A 16,583-nucleotide genomic window follows, 5' to 3' on the forward strand; every position below is an offset into this window, starting at 1 on the left:
TTCCATAAAATTCATCTGGAATATTTTCCTAGGATAACTTTTAGCATATGTTACATTTGATTTACGTTATAAGATTTTTTTTATCCTCGGTAGATTCATATGAATACTATGAATATAGATACACTCGTACACATATATATATAACATATTCATTGATCCATGATTGAATCTAGGTGGGACCAAAACATTTTTATAATATGGAGCAGAGGGAGTATAAGTTTATTTATTTATGCTCTCAAGTCTCAAATAAATATCAGGATGATGCAAACAACCAAACAACTGTATTCGTATCTTCAGGCCGGACTTATTCTGGATGGGAAAGATGAGCCTGGCTAGAATGATGCGAGCAACCAAACATACCCATAACGTACCCGTTAATTTGAACCAAATGAAATGGGGGCTTGGTATATGGTTGGCAACCAATTCGATCCAAAATGGTGGGGCTGCATGCCTAGTGGAATGCTCGCCAGCATCACGTACGCAAATGGAGTACGTAGGCATGCAATGCAAAGCAATTAATTGACGACCAAACGCAATCCATCAATCCAATATATTTATATATAGTAGTTTACTATCCATTGTGTACGTGTGTTGGCTACATGGGGCTATTGGTGCCAAAAGCACACCTGCATAACTGCGTGAAACTTTACACGAGGTAGCGTGTGCGGAGCAACTGGACAACAGCTATGACTATAAGCGTGCAGCTTGTCCGCGCAGGGAATGGGCCACTTGTTACAAGTGACGGCTTCAGAAATTTTTCGCGAGATGGTCCTACTCTATGTTCTAAAATTTTATAGTGTTGCGAACTTCGTATACACCTACGATATTTTATCAAAGTGTTATATAAATATAGCAATAGTATTATAAATCCATTAATTAAAACCTAACATTTTGGCTTCGTAAGTTGCAAACCTACAATATCAAAATATAACTAGTTCAATATGTTGTGCCTATAAGGTGTATTTGAACCGAATTTAGTGTTAGATCTCCTTCTAGACGAAAATCGATGGTGTCCATCATCATATAGAACCGCCACTTTGTACGAGTGTTCGGTTTATTTATTTCGTTGAAACAAACGAAGTTATGTGTGGAAAACCTATAAAACCATCATCTGGTTACTAGTTATTTTTTAACCTATTGTTTGTTTGTTTGTTTCTTATAATCAAAATTATAAACATAGACTATTTCAAAAGCCAGAAGTATTGAGAGGGTGCTTAGGCCAGCCTCAATACATGTTTCATGAGGTGTCATACCATTCAATAGGGTGTCACATCAGTAACTTGACAGGATTATTAAATGAGGGAGTTTTATTAAAGGGAAATTTGCAACCGTGCCATTATAATTTTGCAAAGTTAGAAATATATCACTGGTATCTCAATGACATGTAGGGTCCACGTGAGTCAATGACAAGTGGGCCAGGATGGCATATCTACGATTTCGCAAAATTATAATGGCATCTTTGCAATTTTCCCTTTATTAAATAAGAGAGGAGTTTCATCCCATAAAACTCATTTGGCTTGGTTACCTAGTTTACAGTCTTGATAATTATGCCATAAAACTATCATTGAGAATGGCTTTATAATACGTTAAAAAAAGATAGGCTTAAACAATAAATATATTCTTAAGGTGCACCTTACACATTGCGCAAGGTTGCAAGCTTTTTTTTTTTGGTGCACCGTAAGCTTACGACCGATCATCATGAATTAACATGTACATATCTTTCTCCCCTTTGCTGTCTCCCTCCCCCACCATCACTCAATGCAAGGGAGTTAATTAGCAGCCAGCTTACACTTTATTTATTTATTTATTTAGGGGTCCATGTTGCATGATACTCTAGCTAGGCCATTAAACATTGTGCTACGCCACAACAAAAGCTTATTATTTATATATGATGTGCATGGGCAAGAAACAATTGCTGATGCTAGAAGCTCCAAACTACAGTATCTAAGAGAGCTTTATAAATTAGGTTACATGCGTGTGGACCCTTGTGAACGAGTGACCTAGCTAACATATATATGCCATATGATATCCGCCTTTTGGTTCTAAGACAGGAGATTTTTAAAAAAAATACTTTTCTTTGCACGAATTTGTAAGAATATAGTGGCATTCTTTAGAAAAAATTTAGCAGAAAACCCTGCCCATATATATGGCCATATCTCTCCAAGTCAATGGAACGGCACTCAAATTAATTGTGCCGGACATCGTGAGCCGTGCGAGCTCTTGGACTTGTCTTAGGCCCCGTTCGGCCGTTGCCAGTTAGTTAACTTATGGCCTCACGCAGAAAAAATAGTAATATATTAGTACATGATTAATTAATTATTAATTATTAAAAAAATATAAAATATATTAATATGATTTTTTAAAATAATTTTTTTATAGAAATTTTTTAAAAAGATATACCGTTTAGTAGTTTAGGAAACGTGCGCGTGGAAAATAAGAGGGGATAAATTAACTAATGGGGGCGACAAACGCGGCCTTAATCGTGTTAATGGGGCGACAAACGCGGCCTTAATCGTGTCGCTAGGCGTGTCACCCGTGGGCAGGTATTGTGTTACATGAATTTTTTTTCTTTGATTAATGATAACTTTTATTTGTTACTTTTATCACATTTCATTTTTATTGTTTTCCTCTTGTTTATCTTCAACTCACGAAAGAGCCACTCGCACGCACACATAGCACTACGTATACTCCTAATTCGATCGAACTCAAATAGCAAAGACCAACGACAAATTTCTAGCATCTGGGCATTTGAACTGAATGGAATGGAAAAGAATGCTGAATAACTGAATGATTTGGCGTACAACGGAACGGATTAACATTATAATAGTTGATAAATGAATTTAAATAGAATTTTCAAAGAAATTTATATGTTGAAAAATTTACAAAAACGTGACTTTTAGGAGCTTGGGAAGCAAGTGTATTCTTATTTTATTACAAGGGAGCTACTCTCTCCGTTCTGAGATATACTAACTTTTACCATTTATTTATTTCAAAATATACACATTTCTTATGCTATTTGTCCCATCAATCCGTTTAAATCTCTTTTCATTTTACCATCATCTACTCTCACATCCTTATATATCCCTTATTTATGGATATACATCAAAATTTTTCTTCTTTACTTTAATCTATACTAAATAATTTAAAAATACAAATTTTTATGAAAGAAAGGGTACTTAAAGCGAGTACAATAGGGTAATATAAATGGTATATAAAAATTGACACATCTGATTCGTGCATACGTGAAATAGAGGGGAGGAAGAGGGACGGAAAACGGGCTACCAATTTAAATTTAATTTTTAATAAAATTCAATCGAATTTTAATTTAAAATTAAATTTTGTTTGAAAATTTTGTTGAAATTTCCAAAATGATTCTGAAATTTCGGATTTGTCCCTCCGAAATAAATCACGATACCGATACATTCCAGCTAGCTGCCTGCCCGGCCATCTCGTGGAGACGTGGACGCCTCTGCTCTTGTGAGCCCTTCAGCTCCAATGGAATCCTATCTTTAGCTACAATCTTTCCCGTTGAGAGGCAACGCTCTTGCAAGGACTGAACTGTTCTTATCTGAAATTTCTGTTTCGTCCTAACCATTGAGAGGGCAACGTACGTTCTTGTTCTTGCAAGGACTGGACGACGCCGTCAGCTGACAGTGGCATGGACGATGAAGTACGTGTAAACCACGCATCCAATTCCATCGTATTAGCTTAATTATCGAGTGTTAATCAAGCGTGCACGCTGAACTTGGTTATGGCGTCGGTGCAACACGAGTGACAGACATAAACCATTGAAGATTGCTAGCTGCACAGCAGCAGACATAGACATTGAGATTGGGAGCGATCCCTCTGCAGTCAGTCGACTTCCCCTGCAACTGCCACTGATATGTAGATTGGAAGACGCTAGGTCCACACGTCAATTACGAGATTCTCTGCAGAGAATCCGGTTCGGAGACATTGGTCCATCAGAGCTGTCCTGGAGCAGGATGCTCTCACTAAGCTAAACTAGCACAGAAACCTGTGGATTCTGTCACTCATCAGCCAGAGCCTAGACAGCAGTAAATGTCATCTGTAGATTCTGTACCTGTGAAAATTACTCTGCATCCGTAGAATAGAGCGTACCCCATCTGTCCCAAAATAAATTATTTTTTTACTTTTACCTTTAATTTTTGACTTTTTATCTTATTTAAAAAAAATTTGTGATTGATATTTTTATTTTTATTAGATGATAAATCATGAATAGTATTTTACGTGTAACTAATTTTTTTTAATTTCCTAAAAAAATTTTAAATAAGACGGATAGTCAAACGTTGAACACGAAAACCGGAGAATTCGTTTTTTTAGAGAGGGAGCACGGGAGAAGGTGACAAAACGGCAGATTCTGCTTGTTCAGGAACTGATGCAGAATCTGGTCGTTTGGCACAGTTGCAGGCTGTTCTTTGCAGCCCCTTTTTCCAGTGTCCCGGGCAGTTGCAGACATAATTCAGGTTCCTGCAAACCCTGAGAGTTAGGTGACGCAAAAACGACTTGTTCGTGTGCAATGCAGCAGTGGCGTCCCTGCATCTCTGCATATCCAAAACTTATCTGAAGGGGAAAAAAGATTCAGAGAACACACAATGCATGGGCTCACAGGCTATAGCTAGCAAACGGCCAACCGGTCAGCTAGCACGGCCCGGCCACGCACGCAAAATGCCATATTGCGTTGCGCCTTAGCGATGGCATGGTGGTGGAGGAGTGGAGGACACCAACGCAAGAAGGATGGACCAGCGTTTTGCATATCTGCATTTCAGCGCAACGGCGACAGCCATTGTTGGCAACGATGCATCGATCGATCGTGGCTAACCACACCATATCAAAGCTGTGGATATACATATACATATACATATATATATATATTAGGAGACGCGTGCGTTCCCTCCACTAGCTTAGATTAGCTTAGCTAGCCTAGCCACCAGGAGCGGCTGCTTGCTTGTAGCCATGGTTGCTGCTCGATGCGCCGGCCATGGCGGCGGCTGTTCTTCGCTCCGACGGCGGCTGCTCGCCGCCGTCGCGGTGCTGGCGGCGTTTGGGCTCGCGCCGTGTGCTGCTGCTGCTGCTGCTGCTGGTGGCGCCGCCGCCGACGATGCTGTGGGTGCGGGCGCCGCCGCGGCGGCGGCGGGGAGAGGACATCATCGCCATGTGGTGATGCTGCGTGTGGAGGACGTGTTGGCGGCTGCCCCGTCGTCGTCGTGCGACATGCCGGCAGGTTGAGTCCATTAGCTAGCTGACCTGCCATGGTCACCTCTTCTTGAGCTCTTCGATCTCTTCCCAAGTTTCTGTGAATCTCTCCATGATCCATCCTGCATTTACAGGCATGGATATGGATGGATATGCTTCAAGATTCTTCACTGCCTCAGTGTCTCTTCCTTTATTTTCTTTTTGTTTAGTTAATTTAATTTGTTTGTTTGCCTACTTAATTGATCAATAGCGTTTTTATGAATTTTAGATTTGGTCTAGTCTAGTGTAAAAACTATTTTTTTTGTGTGTGGTTGTTTGTTTTGTTCTGTGATATGAATTTTGCTTGCATGGGAGTAAAAAGATTCATGTGCATTTACTTACTGCTCTGATCCAAATACTTTCAAGAAGCATAACTAATAATTCATATAGTAGAGTGTTTCCAAAATGCCGCTGCAGTTCAAACAACGGAGCTAACAACAGGAGAGTCGTACCCTGTCGTTATCTGCTGAAGTTTCTGTTTTTGTTCGTTCATTATCTGAATAGTGAATACTGCCACCCATCCTTTTTTTCGGTTTATATTAATAAACCAAATTTTAAATTTTAAGCTTAAATTTAGAGTTAATTTTGGGGTCTTCATTGAAGTTTATTTTCAGTATTAGCTTTTAGATAGCTAAAAATACGTATATAAAAATTTTATTTATAAATTATGTTTCATTTGTAAATATATTGCACGCAAAAGCCAAACAGCCACCCCCATCCTCCCTGTTTTTGTATGGTATGCGGCAAGCGTAAGAAAGCTACCAATTGATGGCCAGTACACAGGGCCATATACCTGACAGTGATTTTCAAAAGAATAAATGACTTTTAAATACTTATTGCTTTCGGCTCTTATTATACTTATAAGCTAAAATTTAAATTCTCAACCTTAAGTTTTAGGTTAAAATGGGGGTATTTATCATATTTTATTTTTCAAACTTTACTTTTAAATCAATAAGAACATGTATATAAAAGTTTTATTCATAAATTTTTTATTTACAAGATATACTGTTTCGATCACCCTCTTAATTTAAAATTTTGGCTCTCAAATTTTTTGGTGCACGTAAAAAAGGTTAAGTTTATATTTTGAAGGCTGTTAAGTGCGAAAACAACAACAACAAAAAAAAAAAGTACGACAAGGACACACACTCAAAGCTTGTGTGTCCTTAAAATGCTCCCAAAGCTTAGACAATACCTAAAGACCTTACAAACAAGGCACAAATTACATGTCTGTTTTTTTACACCAAACAAGCAGTCAATCACACTCGTACTAGTACATACTTAAAAAAAACTATACCAATAAGGTTGCTGTCGTTTGCACTCAAATAATGTAGTATATTTTTTATAAAAAGTTTATATATATATATATATATATAACTTTGTACTAGTTAATTTTATTATTTATATTATAAGATAGCTACCAAAAAGTCATATGATGATCAAGCTAAGGATCATATAAGTATACGTGAGAATAAAATGAAGGTAATTATTACTTTTTAGTTTGCTTTCTTGGGTTTAGCTATTCGTCGAATATGTAAATTTGCACAATATACAAAATTGTAGCTTTCAAATAACTTTATTAACTTTTAGTTTGCTTTATTGGGTTTAGCTAGCTACAGATGTTTTCTATGTTGCTATTGATTGTGGTCCTTTGTTTGAAGAAATAATAAAAGTGTGTTATTCTCGTTAGTTTTAAGCATTATATGTTAGACCGTAATAAAAGAGGTAATTATGTGAGTCGTTGGCTGTTGATACAATGATACAACGTCAGAAGAAAAGGCTGCTCCATCAGTGAATAGAGATTGGTCCAATAAATATCTAAGTGCTCTCTCCGTATAAAAACGTGAGAGACATTTTGTTCCACTACCACCATAAACAACTACTAACAGCTATTTTCTATTAAAATAGAATCTTTGTCAAAAATTTATCATAATTTTATTTAAAATATATTCTTATAATTATACTTTTGTGTCACGTAAATAATATATTTATAAATAAAATATTTTCTCAAGGCCATATTCTAACAAAATAAAATATGTCTTATACATTTGTATGGAGGGAGAGGAGGGAGTACATATGAAAGGGAAGTTCTGTTCATGAGAGAAACCAGGGTGTAACTTATTCCAAACTTATAATTACAGTTTACTATGAGACAAGTAAATAATTATAACCTTCTTCAGAACATGTTTTGTTTTGGTTTCCCAAAAAGCTACATTTTTATTTTCTGCTGCATAGTTGAAGGTTTTAGAAAAACAGAGCTTTTAACTATTTATCACTATTTAGAATGTGAGTTTAATCCCTCAGACGGTACTTGTGAGAAAAGAGTGGTAAAACTGTTGCCACTTACTCGTTTAGTGTGGCAAAATGTTAAATTTTCCTTAAAAAACAGAGAGGGTATAAAAAAAAACAAAATTTTGGATTCTGTTTGTGAATAATCCTGATTCCATTAGCTGAACATCTCGCTGCAAATTCAGAATACGAACATAGGTCGACGTCATCAGGGACAAGGATGACGGTCGTCCACCGGCACGGCCCGTGCTCGCCGCTGGCCGACGCGCACGACGGCAAGCCGCCGTCCCACGAGGAGATCCTCGCCGCCGACCAGAACCGCGCCGAGTCGATCCAGCACCGGGTATCCACCACCACCGCCCGGGGCAAACCGAGGCGCAGCCGGGCGTCGCCGCCGCCACGCCGGCAGCAGCCACCGGTGGCCTCTGCTCCGGCTCCGGCCGCGTCGCTGTCGTCGTCGGCCGCGTCGCTCCCGGCGTCGTCGGGGCGCGCGCTGGGCACGGGCAACTACGTGGTGACCGTCGGCCTCGGCACGCCGGCGGCGCGGTACACGGTGGTGTTCGACACCGGCAGCGACACGACGTGGGTGCAATGCCAGCCGTGCGTGGTGGTGTGCTACAAGCAGCGGGAGAAGCTGTTCGACCCGGCGAGGTCGTCGACCTACGCCAACATCTCCTGCGCCGCCGCCGCCTGCTCCGACCTCGACACCAGGGGGTGTTCCGGCGGCCACTGCCTCTACGGCGTCCAGTACGGCGACGGCTCCTACACCATCGGCTTCTTCGCCATGGACACCCTCACCCTCTCCTCCCACGACGCCATCAAGGTGCATCTCATCACATGCATGGCGCGGTGACGTCAGAGCTTGAGGATGACGTGTGCTGGCTCGCATGGCCGCGTGCGTGCAGGGGTTCCGGTTCGGATGCGGCGAGAGGAACGAGGGGCTGTTCGGGGAGGCGGCGGGGCTTCTCGGCCTCGGCCGCGGGAAGACGTCGCTGCCGGTGCAGACCTACGACAAGTACGGCGGCGTGTTCGCGCACTGCTTCCCGGCGAGGTCGAGCGGGACGGGGTACCTGGAATTCGGGCCGGGGAGCTCGCCGGCGGTGAGCGCGAAGCTGTCGACGACGCCGATGCTGATCGACACCGGGCCGACGTTCTACTACGTCGGCATGACGGGCATCCGCGTCGGCGGGAAGCTGCTGCCCATCCCGCAGTCGGTGTTCGCCGCCGCCGGCACGATCGTCGACTCCGGCACGGTGATCACCCGCCTCCCGCCGGCGGCCTACTCCTCCCTCCGCTCGGCCTTCGCCGCGTCCATGGCGGCGCGCGGGTACAAGAGGGCGCCGGCGCTGTCCCTCCTCGACACCTGCTACGACCTCACCGGGGCGAGCGAGGTGGCGATCCCGACGGTGTCGCTGCTGTTCCAGGGCGGCGTGTCGCTGGACGTCGACGCGTCCGGGATCATCTACGCGGCGAGCGTGTCGCAGGCCTGCCTCGGGTTCGCCGGCAACGAGGCGGCCGACGACGTCGCCATCGTCGGGAACACGCAGCTCAAGACGTTCGGCGTCGTGTACGACATCGCCAGCAAGGTGGTCGGCTTCTGCCCCGGGGCCTGCTGATTAAAATGCTACACGTACGCACGAGTCAATCGGTCGCTAGCTTAGCAGTCTGCAAAGAATGCTGCACACGCCAAAAGTGGTCAAAGTGATCTGGTTACTTAATCATACTATTATATAAAGTCAAATACGCAATATTATTCTCACATGGTTATGATTTGCTCCAAGACTTGTGTCCTGATGAATTCCAGCGAGCTTTCTTCTTTGACATCTAATAACAATAAAAAAATAATCATATTTTTTCAAAAAAAAAAAGACGGAGACCGAACATTCAATATAAACCGTGTAAAAATATACTACCTCCGTCCTTAAATATTTAACGTCGTTGACTTTTTCAAGCACATTTGATCATTCGTTTTATTCAAAAAAAAATTACATAATTATTAATTATTTTTATATCATTTCATTTATCGTTAAATATACTTTTATGCATATATATATATATATATATATATATATGTTTACCTATTGCACAAAAGAATTTGAATAAGACGAATGGTCAAACGTATATAAAAAAATCAACGGCGTCAAACATTTAGGACGGAGGGAGTATTTATTATGGGACAAGGGAAGTATTATATAAGTTGATATACCGAAAGCAGGAAGCTAATACAAAAGTTAGTTAATATATATGAAATAAAGTTACTACCTATAATGTAATCCATTTCATAATGTAATGTTTGACTTTTTTTTAAATGTTTGATCATTAGTCTTATTAAAAAAATATAAAAATATCATTTATATTGCTTGTGACTTACTTTATTATCAAAAAACTTTAAGCGCAACTTGTTATTTTTTATATTTGTACTAAATTTTTGAATAAGACAAATGAAAAATCAAATATCTTGTATTATGAAACGGATGTAGTATATTTCAAGATATCAAAAACCCTTCGTATTTTAGGACAAACCTGAAGAATATATATCCCCAGCTGAAAATAAAAGACAAAATGGGAAGGAAAAAATGAAATAGAAGAAAAGATGAGAAAGTGGCGTGGAATAAAGAAATTCGCACTTCTTGTGATATATTGTGAAAGACACGCGAATTAGATAGTAAAAGATGAAAGGCATGCGAATTGAGTGCTGAAAGGCATGTGAATTAAGTGCTAAAATAGCACTCAATTCGCATGCCTTTTATCTTTTACCATCTAATTCGCACAACTTTCACAAAATACCATAGGGAGTACGAATTTCTTTATTCCACACCACTTTCTTATCTTTTCTTCTATTTCTTTTTTTCTTTCCCATTTTTTCTTTTCTTTTCAGTTGGGTGGACTGTTTTGCCCCTAGGTCCACCTGCCAGAATACAGATGCTGAAAAACTGAGATCGATCGGATCGGAGAAGGAGACTCGATTATCCTCGTCTGCTCGAGGGATCTCGTACCTGGCAGCATGCAGATATCGTCATTTTAACTCCCCGGTACTATCTCCTAGCAGGTCGCATACAGATATCCTGACAGGTGGACCCAAGGGCAAAACAGTCCATCCAACTGAAAATAAAAGACAAAATGGGAAGGAAAAAATGAAATAGAAGAAAAGATGAGAAAGTGGTGTGGAATAAAGGAATTCGGACTTCCTGTGGTATACTGTGAAAGACACGCGAATTAGTGTGTAAAAGATGAAAGGCATGCGAATTGAGTGCTAAAAGATGAAAAATCTCGATTTTAAGCCCTTGTTTAGTTTTCAAATTTTTTTTTGCAAAAAGATTACATCAAACTTTTACGCACATATTTGAAGTATTAAACATAGTCTAATTACAAAATAAATTTTAGATTCCGTTTGAAAACCGCAAAACGAATCTTTTAAGTCTAATTAATCTGTCATTAGCACATGTTGGTTGCTGTAGCACTTATAGCTAATCGCATTCTAATTAGGCTCAAACGATTCGTCTCATGATTTTCCCCGTAACTGTGTAATTAGTTTTAATGTTCATATATATTTAATGCTTTATTTAAGTGTCCAAAGATTCGATGTGATATTTTTGGGAAAAAAATTTAGGAACTAAACAGGGTCTAAGAGGGTGTTTAGATGGGGCTAAACTTTTTAGCCCCATGTCACATCGGATGTTTGGACACTAATTTAAAGTATTAGACATAGACTAATAAAAAACTAATTTCATAAATGAGTAGTAATCTGCGAGACAAATTTTTTAAGCCTAATTAATCCATAGTTAGAGCATGTTTACTGTAGCATCACGTAGGCTAATAATGGATTAATTAGGTTCAATAGATTCGTCTCGCGAATTAGTCCAAGATTATAGATGAATTTAATTAATAGTCTATGTTTACTATTTATAATAAACATCCAAACATTCAATGAGACACAAAACTAGAAATAAGTCCCTTTCCCAAACAACACATAAGTGTGTTCTACCGCAAATCAGCTCTAGCAAGCGAGCCCACGGTGTTTCCTTCTGCCACACTCCTGACACAGCGAAACCAGGACGCATGGGCCTCCACCGTGGGCCCATGGGCTCGGGCCCCGGGCCGGGGACAGCTCAGCAGAAGCAAGTGCACTGCAGCTGCGCCGGCCCAGACCCACCCTACCACGTAGTACCGACCAACGTACACGACTCCGTATCAGTACCACCACGAGTACTAGCAACAGTACACGTATAAATACCGTATGCCGTATATACAGTAGTACTAGCTAGGAAGTAGCCGAGCCGTGGATCTCGGCCCAGAGGGGGGAACGAACGGCCTGGATGCGACGGACCAGGACTCACGGAGCGCGGAGGACCGTCCGATCTCACCACCCCCGCGTTGCTGTCGTCGTATCAAACCTTCGTCTCTCTCTCCTTCTCGCGGCGGCGTCTCTCTCTCCTCTCTCTCTCTCCCCACCGGAGCAATCCGCCGGCCACCCCCGCGCTTGCGCATCCCCCCGGATCCCACCTCCTCCCGACGGCGACGAGGGCGGGAGGGAGCAAGAGGCGCCCCTGCCGCACCGACCGCCGGGCTCCCGGTGAGCCCGCCCGCCATTTTGTCTCTCGTCTGTTCGCATCTGTTTGGGCGGGGATCTCGCCGGGGATGGGCGGTTCTTGGGGTGGGGGCGGGAGATTCTTGCCTGCCCTATTTCTTGGGTAGTTGGGTCGCCTGGGGCTTGCGCGGCGCGCGCGCGCGCTTCTTTCCTAGGTGCTTCTTGGAGGAGGGGTTGCGTGGGTTTTGGGAGGGTTTCTGCGTGGAGGATGGGGGGTGGGGCAAGGTGGGCTGCATCAGCTGCGTGCGCCGTCTCGTAGGGCTGACGGGTTGCGATTCTTCAACGCGTTCCGCCGAGACGCGCAATGCTTGGAATTTGCTGCATCTTTTGCACGCCCTGACCGAGGGCTTGTGACGAACGCCATCTTAGCATGTACATCAAAAAAAAAAGTTTTGTAGCAAGATGTAAGCTTTAATGTTGAATGTACCACTTTATATCAGCACCCATTGTTTAATGTGGGAAAGGGTATGATTTGTTTTTTGGGGGTGAATTTTAGTGCTCTAAGGCAGTTTGTGTCCCCTTTTATTTCACCATTTTGAGGGAGGTTGGTGGTAAGCTGGATTAATTCTTATGGGATCCTGGTAGGGTCTTAAATGGTTATGTTCCATACAAGAAAGCTGCTTTTTTTTATGTGTTTCTTTAGGCTGGACATTTAGTAGACGGTTTATTTCGTAACTGTTGGTGCACTAGTTCTAATTTATGAAGGCACTGATAAATTCAGCCTTTCAAGTGTGGGAACCTATATGTGCATTATATTTTGCTTTGTGGCAATTTATTTGTTAACTTCAGAGATCGTGTTGGCTTTGTATGTTTTCTTGTTTTAAGTCTTCAAAAAATCCAGGGTTTCTCAGGATATAAATAAATGAATATGGTCAGAATGTGCAGCTAACTAACTATCATGAAACGCCATCAATATGTTTAAAGACTTACATAGTTACTTTTAGCAGGTTGTTGAGGTAAAATGGGAGTGGCAGGGCACAATGATCCTTTGATAGGTGAAACGACATGTGGATCTTTGCTGCAGCAGCTTCAGGTGCCCTTCTCTTTTCCATTTTTTTTGTATGTGTGCTTTATAATAACTGCAACTAAGGAAGCAACAAGCCATTAGTTCCCTATCTACTACTAGATCATAACACCTGTGCAACGAAAAGTTAAGAGTAATGCATAGAATTGGACAACTGACTGATCAGTGTTATTGCAGCTGATATGGGATGAAGTTGGTGAGACCGATGACGATCGTGACAATATGTTACTTCAGCTAGAACAGGAATGCTTGGACGTTTACAGGAGAAAGGTTGATCAGGCATCTAATTCCAGGGCACTACTCCTTCAACAGCTTGCTAATGCCAAGTCTGAGCTTTCTAGAGTACTTTGTGCACTAGGCGAGCTGTCTGTTTCTGGCATTGTAAGTATTTTTGATAAATATCTTCATCGATATAATGCTTCATTTTCCCTGAAAGTACACTTGCACAAACAATATCGTGCATCTGGCTCATTACTGCATACTTACAGCCTGACAAGACAAATGGTACTATCAAGGAGCAACTAGCAGCGATATCACCATTCTTGGAGAAACTATGCAGGGAAAAAGATAAGAGGGTTAGAGAGTTTGCTGATGTACAACTTCAAATTCAAACAATACGTGGTGAAATTGCTGGGAGTTTGCAAGTTGGTGAGCACATGGAAACACCCCGTGTCAATGAGGGCGATCTCTCAACAAAGAAATTAAATGAATTTCTTTATGAATTGCAAGTGCTACAAAAGGAAAAGGTTGGTCCTATTTTTTTTCATTTGCGCAATCTACCACCCTTTTGTGGACCTGCTGATGGACCAATCTTCCAAACATCAGAGCCAAACCATTCTGAACTCATAACTTTCCACATATTATCGCTGGGCAAATGCTCTTAATAAGCTTTGTGTAAACATCAAACATCCTTGTGGTGGACAAATTTGTAAATTTTGGCATATCATATTGATCACAGAAACAGGCAATTAGGCAACTGTTACAGCTCATGATAATCATTGCAGTATATACACATTTTTAATACTTAAAATCTTTGACCTGAAATTGTATTTCTTGATGTCTCTTTGCATTGCAGAGCAATAGACTGCACAAGATTCTTGACTTGGTGAGTTCAGTGCATGATCTCTGTTCTGTCCTTGGGATGGATTTCCTAAGCACTGTTACTGAAGTTCATCCTAGTCTCAACGACTCGGTTGGTGCCGAGTCCAAGAGTATTAGTGATGCCACATTATCTAAGCTGTCCAAGATGGTGATTGAACTTAAAGAAGAGAAATTAAAGAGGCTTGAAAAGGTAATTCTACAATGAGCCTCTTGTTCTTTCTCACCTAACCCTTTTTGTATCTCTGTAACATACTGCGTGGATATTATTTTTCATTAAATGCTATGTTTCTCAGATTCAAGCTCTAGCTTCCCAGCTAACTGATCTTTGGAACTTAATGGACACCTCTGTGGAGGAACGCCATCTTTTTCACCATGTCACATGCAATATGTCATCAATATTGGATGAAGTAACAGTACCAGGAGCTCTTGATCTTGATTTGATCAAGCAGGTTAGGAAACATTTCTTCTCTAAGTGCTGCTTGACCTTCTGGAGAGAGTAGCATATATTTCACCTTCCATCTAATGTATTTTTTGCACTCCCAAGGCTGAACTTGAAGTTGAAAGGCTGGATCAGCTAAAAGCTAGCAGGATGAAGGATATTGCATTCAAAAGGCAGACTGAACTTGAAGATATATATGCCCAGGCTCACATTGCAATAGATACCAGTGCTGCAAGAGATAGAATACTGACAGTCATTGATTCTAGTATGTTTGAGCCTTCAGAACTACTGGCTGATATGGAGAACCAGATACTTAAAGCAAAAGAAGAGGCATTAAGCAGAAAGGACATACTGGAGAAGGTTGACAGGTGGATGTCAGCGTGCGAGGAAGAGAGCTGGCTTGAAGACTATAGCAGGGTAATAAAAAGCATATATTCTGCTACTTCCTTGTTTGATTCCATGAATAGTTTTCTGAAATAGAAAAATACCTACAAACCTTATCCGATGCATTAGCATTGTCTTTCAAGTCTATTCTCCACACTTCATACTTGCAACCACTTATTTACAACTTTAAGTTATACATTCACAGTAGGTTCTCTTCGTATAGTATCACAGGATCTTACATCAGTATTTTCCTATTGGCAGGACGACAACAGATACAGTGCAACCAGAGGTGCACATCTGAACCTCAAACGTGCAGAAAAAGCTCGTGTTTTGGTCAGTAAAATTCCAGGTATGCCCTGAACGTTTACCTGGACTTCTTTCCTTTGTAGTTATTCCTAAAGTAGCTTCCAGCCTTCCACTGTCTTATATCCATGCAGTGTCTTGCATGGAAAATTTATTCTGTTCCTAATCTGACTTTTCGAGGACATCTCTGACTGTACTGTGTGTAGCCATTGTTGACACACTGATGACAAAGACCCGGGCATGGGAACAAGAGCATGGTACGCCGTTCAACTACGATGGCGTTCATCTTCTTGCAATGCTGGATGAGTACAAAATTCTAAGGCAGGAAAAGGAAGAAGAGAAGCGACGAATGAGGGTAATCTTGTGTCTAACCCTCTGTATGGCTGTATCTTCCACATGGATGGCTACAAAATCATCTCTCATTCCGTGTGCTCTCTTCTAAACTCATTGCAGGACCAGAAGAAGATAAACGACCAGCTAGCTGCAGAGCAGGAGAAGCTTTTCGGCTCGAAACCGAGCCCGGTCCGGCCCCAATCCTCAAGGAAGATGCCTGGACCCCGGGCCAACGGTGGTGCAGCCAATGGCACACCGAACCGGAGGCTATCGGTCCACCAGAACGGCGGCGGCAGGTCGGTGAGCCGGGACGGGCGGAGGGACAGCGGCCGGCCTGCTGCTCCGGTGAACTACGTTGCCATCTGCAAGGAAGAGTTCAGCAACAACACGGTGGCTTCTTCCCCTTGATGATCATCATCCCAGCCATGATTGACCATACATTTCTTGATGCCAGTGGTAGAGAGATATATCTGTGCAGTAGCTGAAAAAGAGAAAACTATAGCAAGATACAGTATTAGGACAAGTGATTCGAATGATAGTACCAGTATTTTTGGCAGGATTTGCCTCGATTTGTTGCTGTCCATCTGCTGGAAGTGTAACGAATCCAGTGGGTGCAAGCCGTGCAGGTGCATGTGCAGGTGCAGCCGCCATGGATGGAAGCTGAGCTCATGTCGTGTCCCGTTGGAGTTTCTTTCACCTGTCACTGTCGGTTGTTGGCATTCGACTTGGCGATTCGTCGATTGCATGAATTTCGGTCAAAATCTATCGAAACCTATCAGGTTTTACTGATTCACATCGATGGATAATCGACAGTTTTTGCGAACCCTACCAGAGTGCCGGTTGGTGGGTTATCAGCTGGAAGGCCATGAATT

The 16,583-nt window shown here is 41.9% G+C and overlaps 2 protein-coding genes across 3 annotated transcripts; both read left to right on the top strand.

Annotated features, from left to right (window-relative positions):
- Positions 1-3,658: 3,658 nt before the first annotated feature.
- LOC102716885 (aspartyl protease family protein At5g10770) lies at positions 3,659-9,342 on the top strand. The gene is made up of 4 exons (XM_040525184.1): positions 3,659-3,670; positions 4,927-5,242; positions 7,725-8,362; positions 8,445-9,342. The coding sequence occupies exons 1-4, from the start codon at positions 3,659-3,661 to the stop codon at positions 9,153-9,155; spliced, it is 1,677 nt and encodes a 558-aa protein (XP_040381118.1). The 3' UTR covers positions 9,156-9,342.
- A 2,649-nt stretch (positions 9,343-11,991) lies between these two features.
- LOC102720247 (65-kDa microtubule-associated protein 1) lies at positions 11,992-16,314 on the top strand. Of its 2 annotated transcripts, none has more exons than XM_006656178.3 (10): positions 11,992-12,112; positions 13,075-13,160; positions 13,329-13,532; positions 13,640-13,897; positions 14,227-14,442; positions 14,546-14,701; positions 14,797-15,108; positions 15,337-15,424; positions 15,585-15,733; positions 15,832-16,314. In XM_006656178.3, exons 2-10 carry the CDS (start codon positions 13,089-13,091, stop codon positions 16,117-16,119), a joined length of 1,743 nt encoding a protein of 580 aa, XP_006656241.1. In that variant the 5' UTR covers positions 11,992-12,112; positions 13,075-13,088; the 3' UTR covers positions 16,120-16,314. The 2 variants fall into 2 exon arrangements, with proteins under 2 accessions (XP_006656241.1, XP_015693723.1); XM_015838237.2 differs by lacking the exon at positions 11,992-12,112 and adding an exon at positions 12,513-12,531.
- Positions 16,315-16,583: the final 269 nt, after the last annotated feature.

Source organism: Oryza brachyantha, chromosome 6 (assembly GCF_000231095.2).
Source record: "Oryza brachyantha chromosome 6, ObraRS2, whole genome shotgun sequence".
NCBI lineage: Eukaryota > Viridiplantae > Streptophyta > Magnoliopsida > Poales > Poaceae > Oryza > Oryza brachyantha.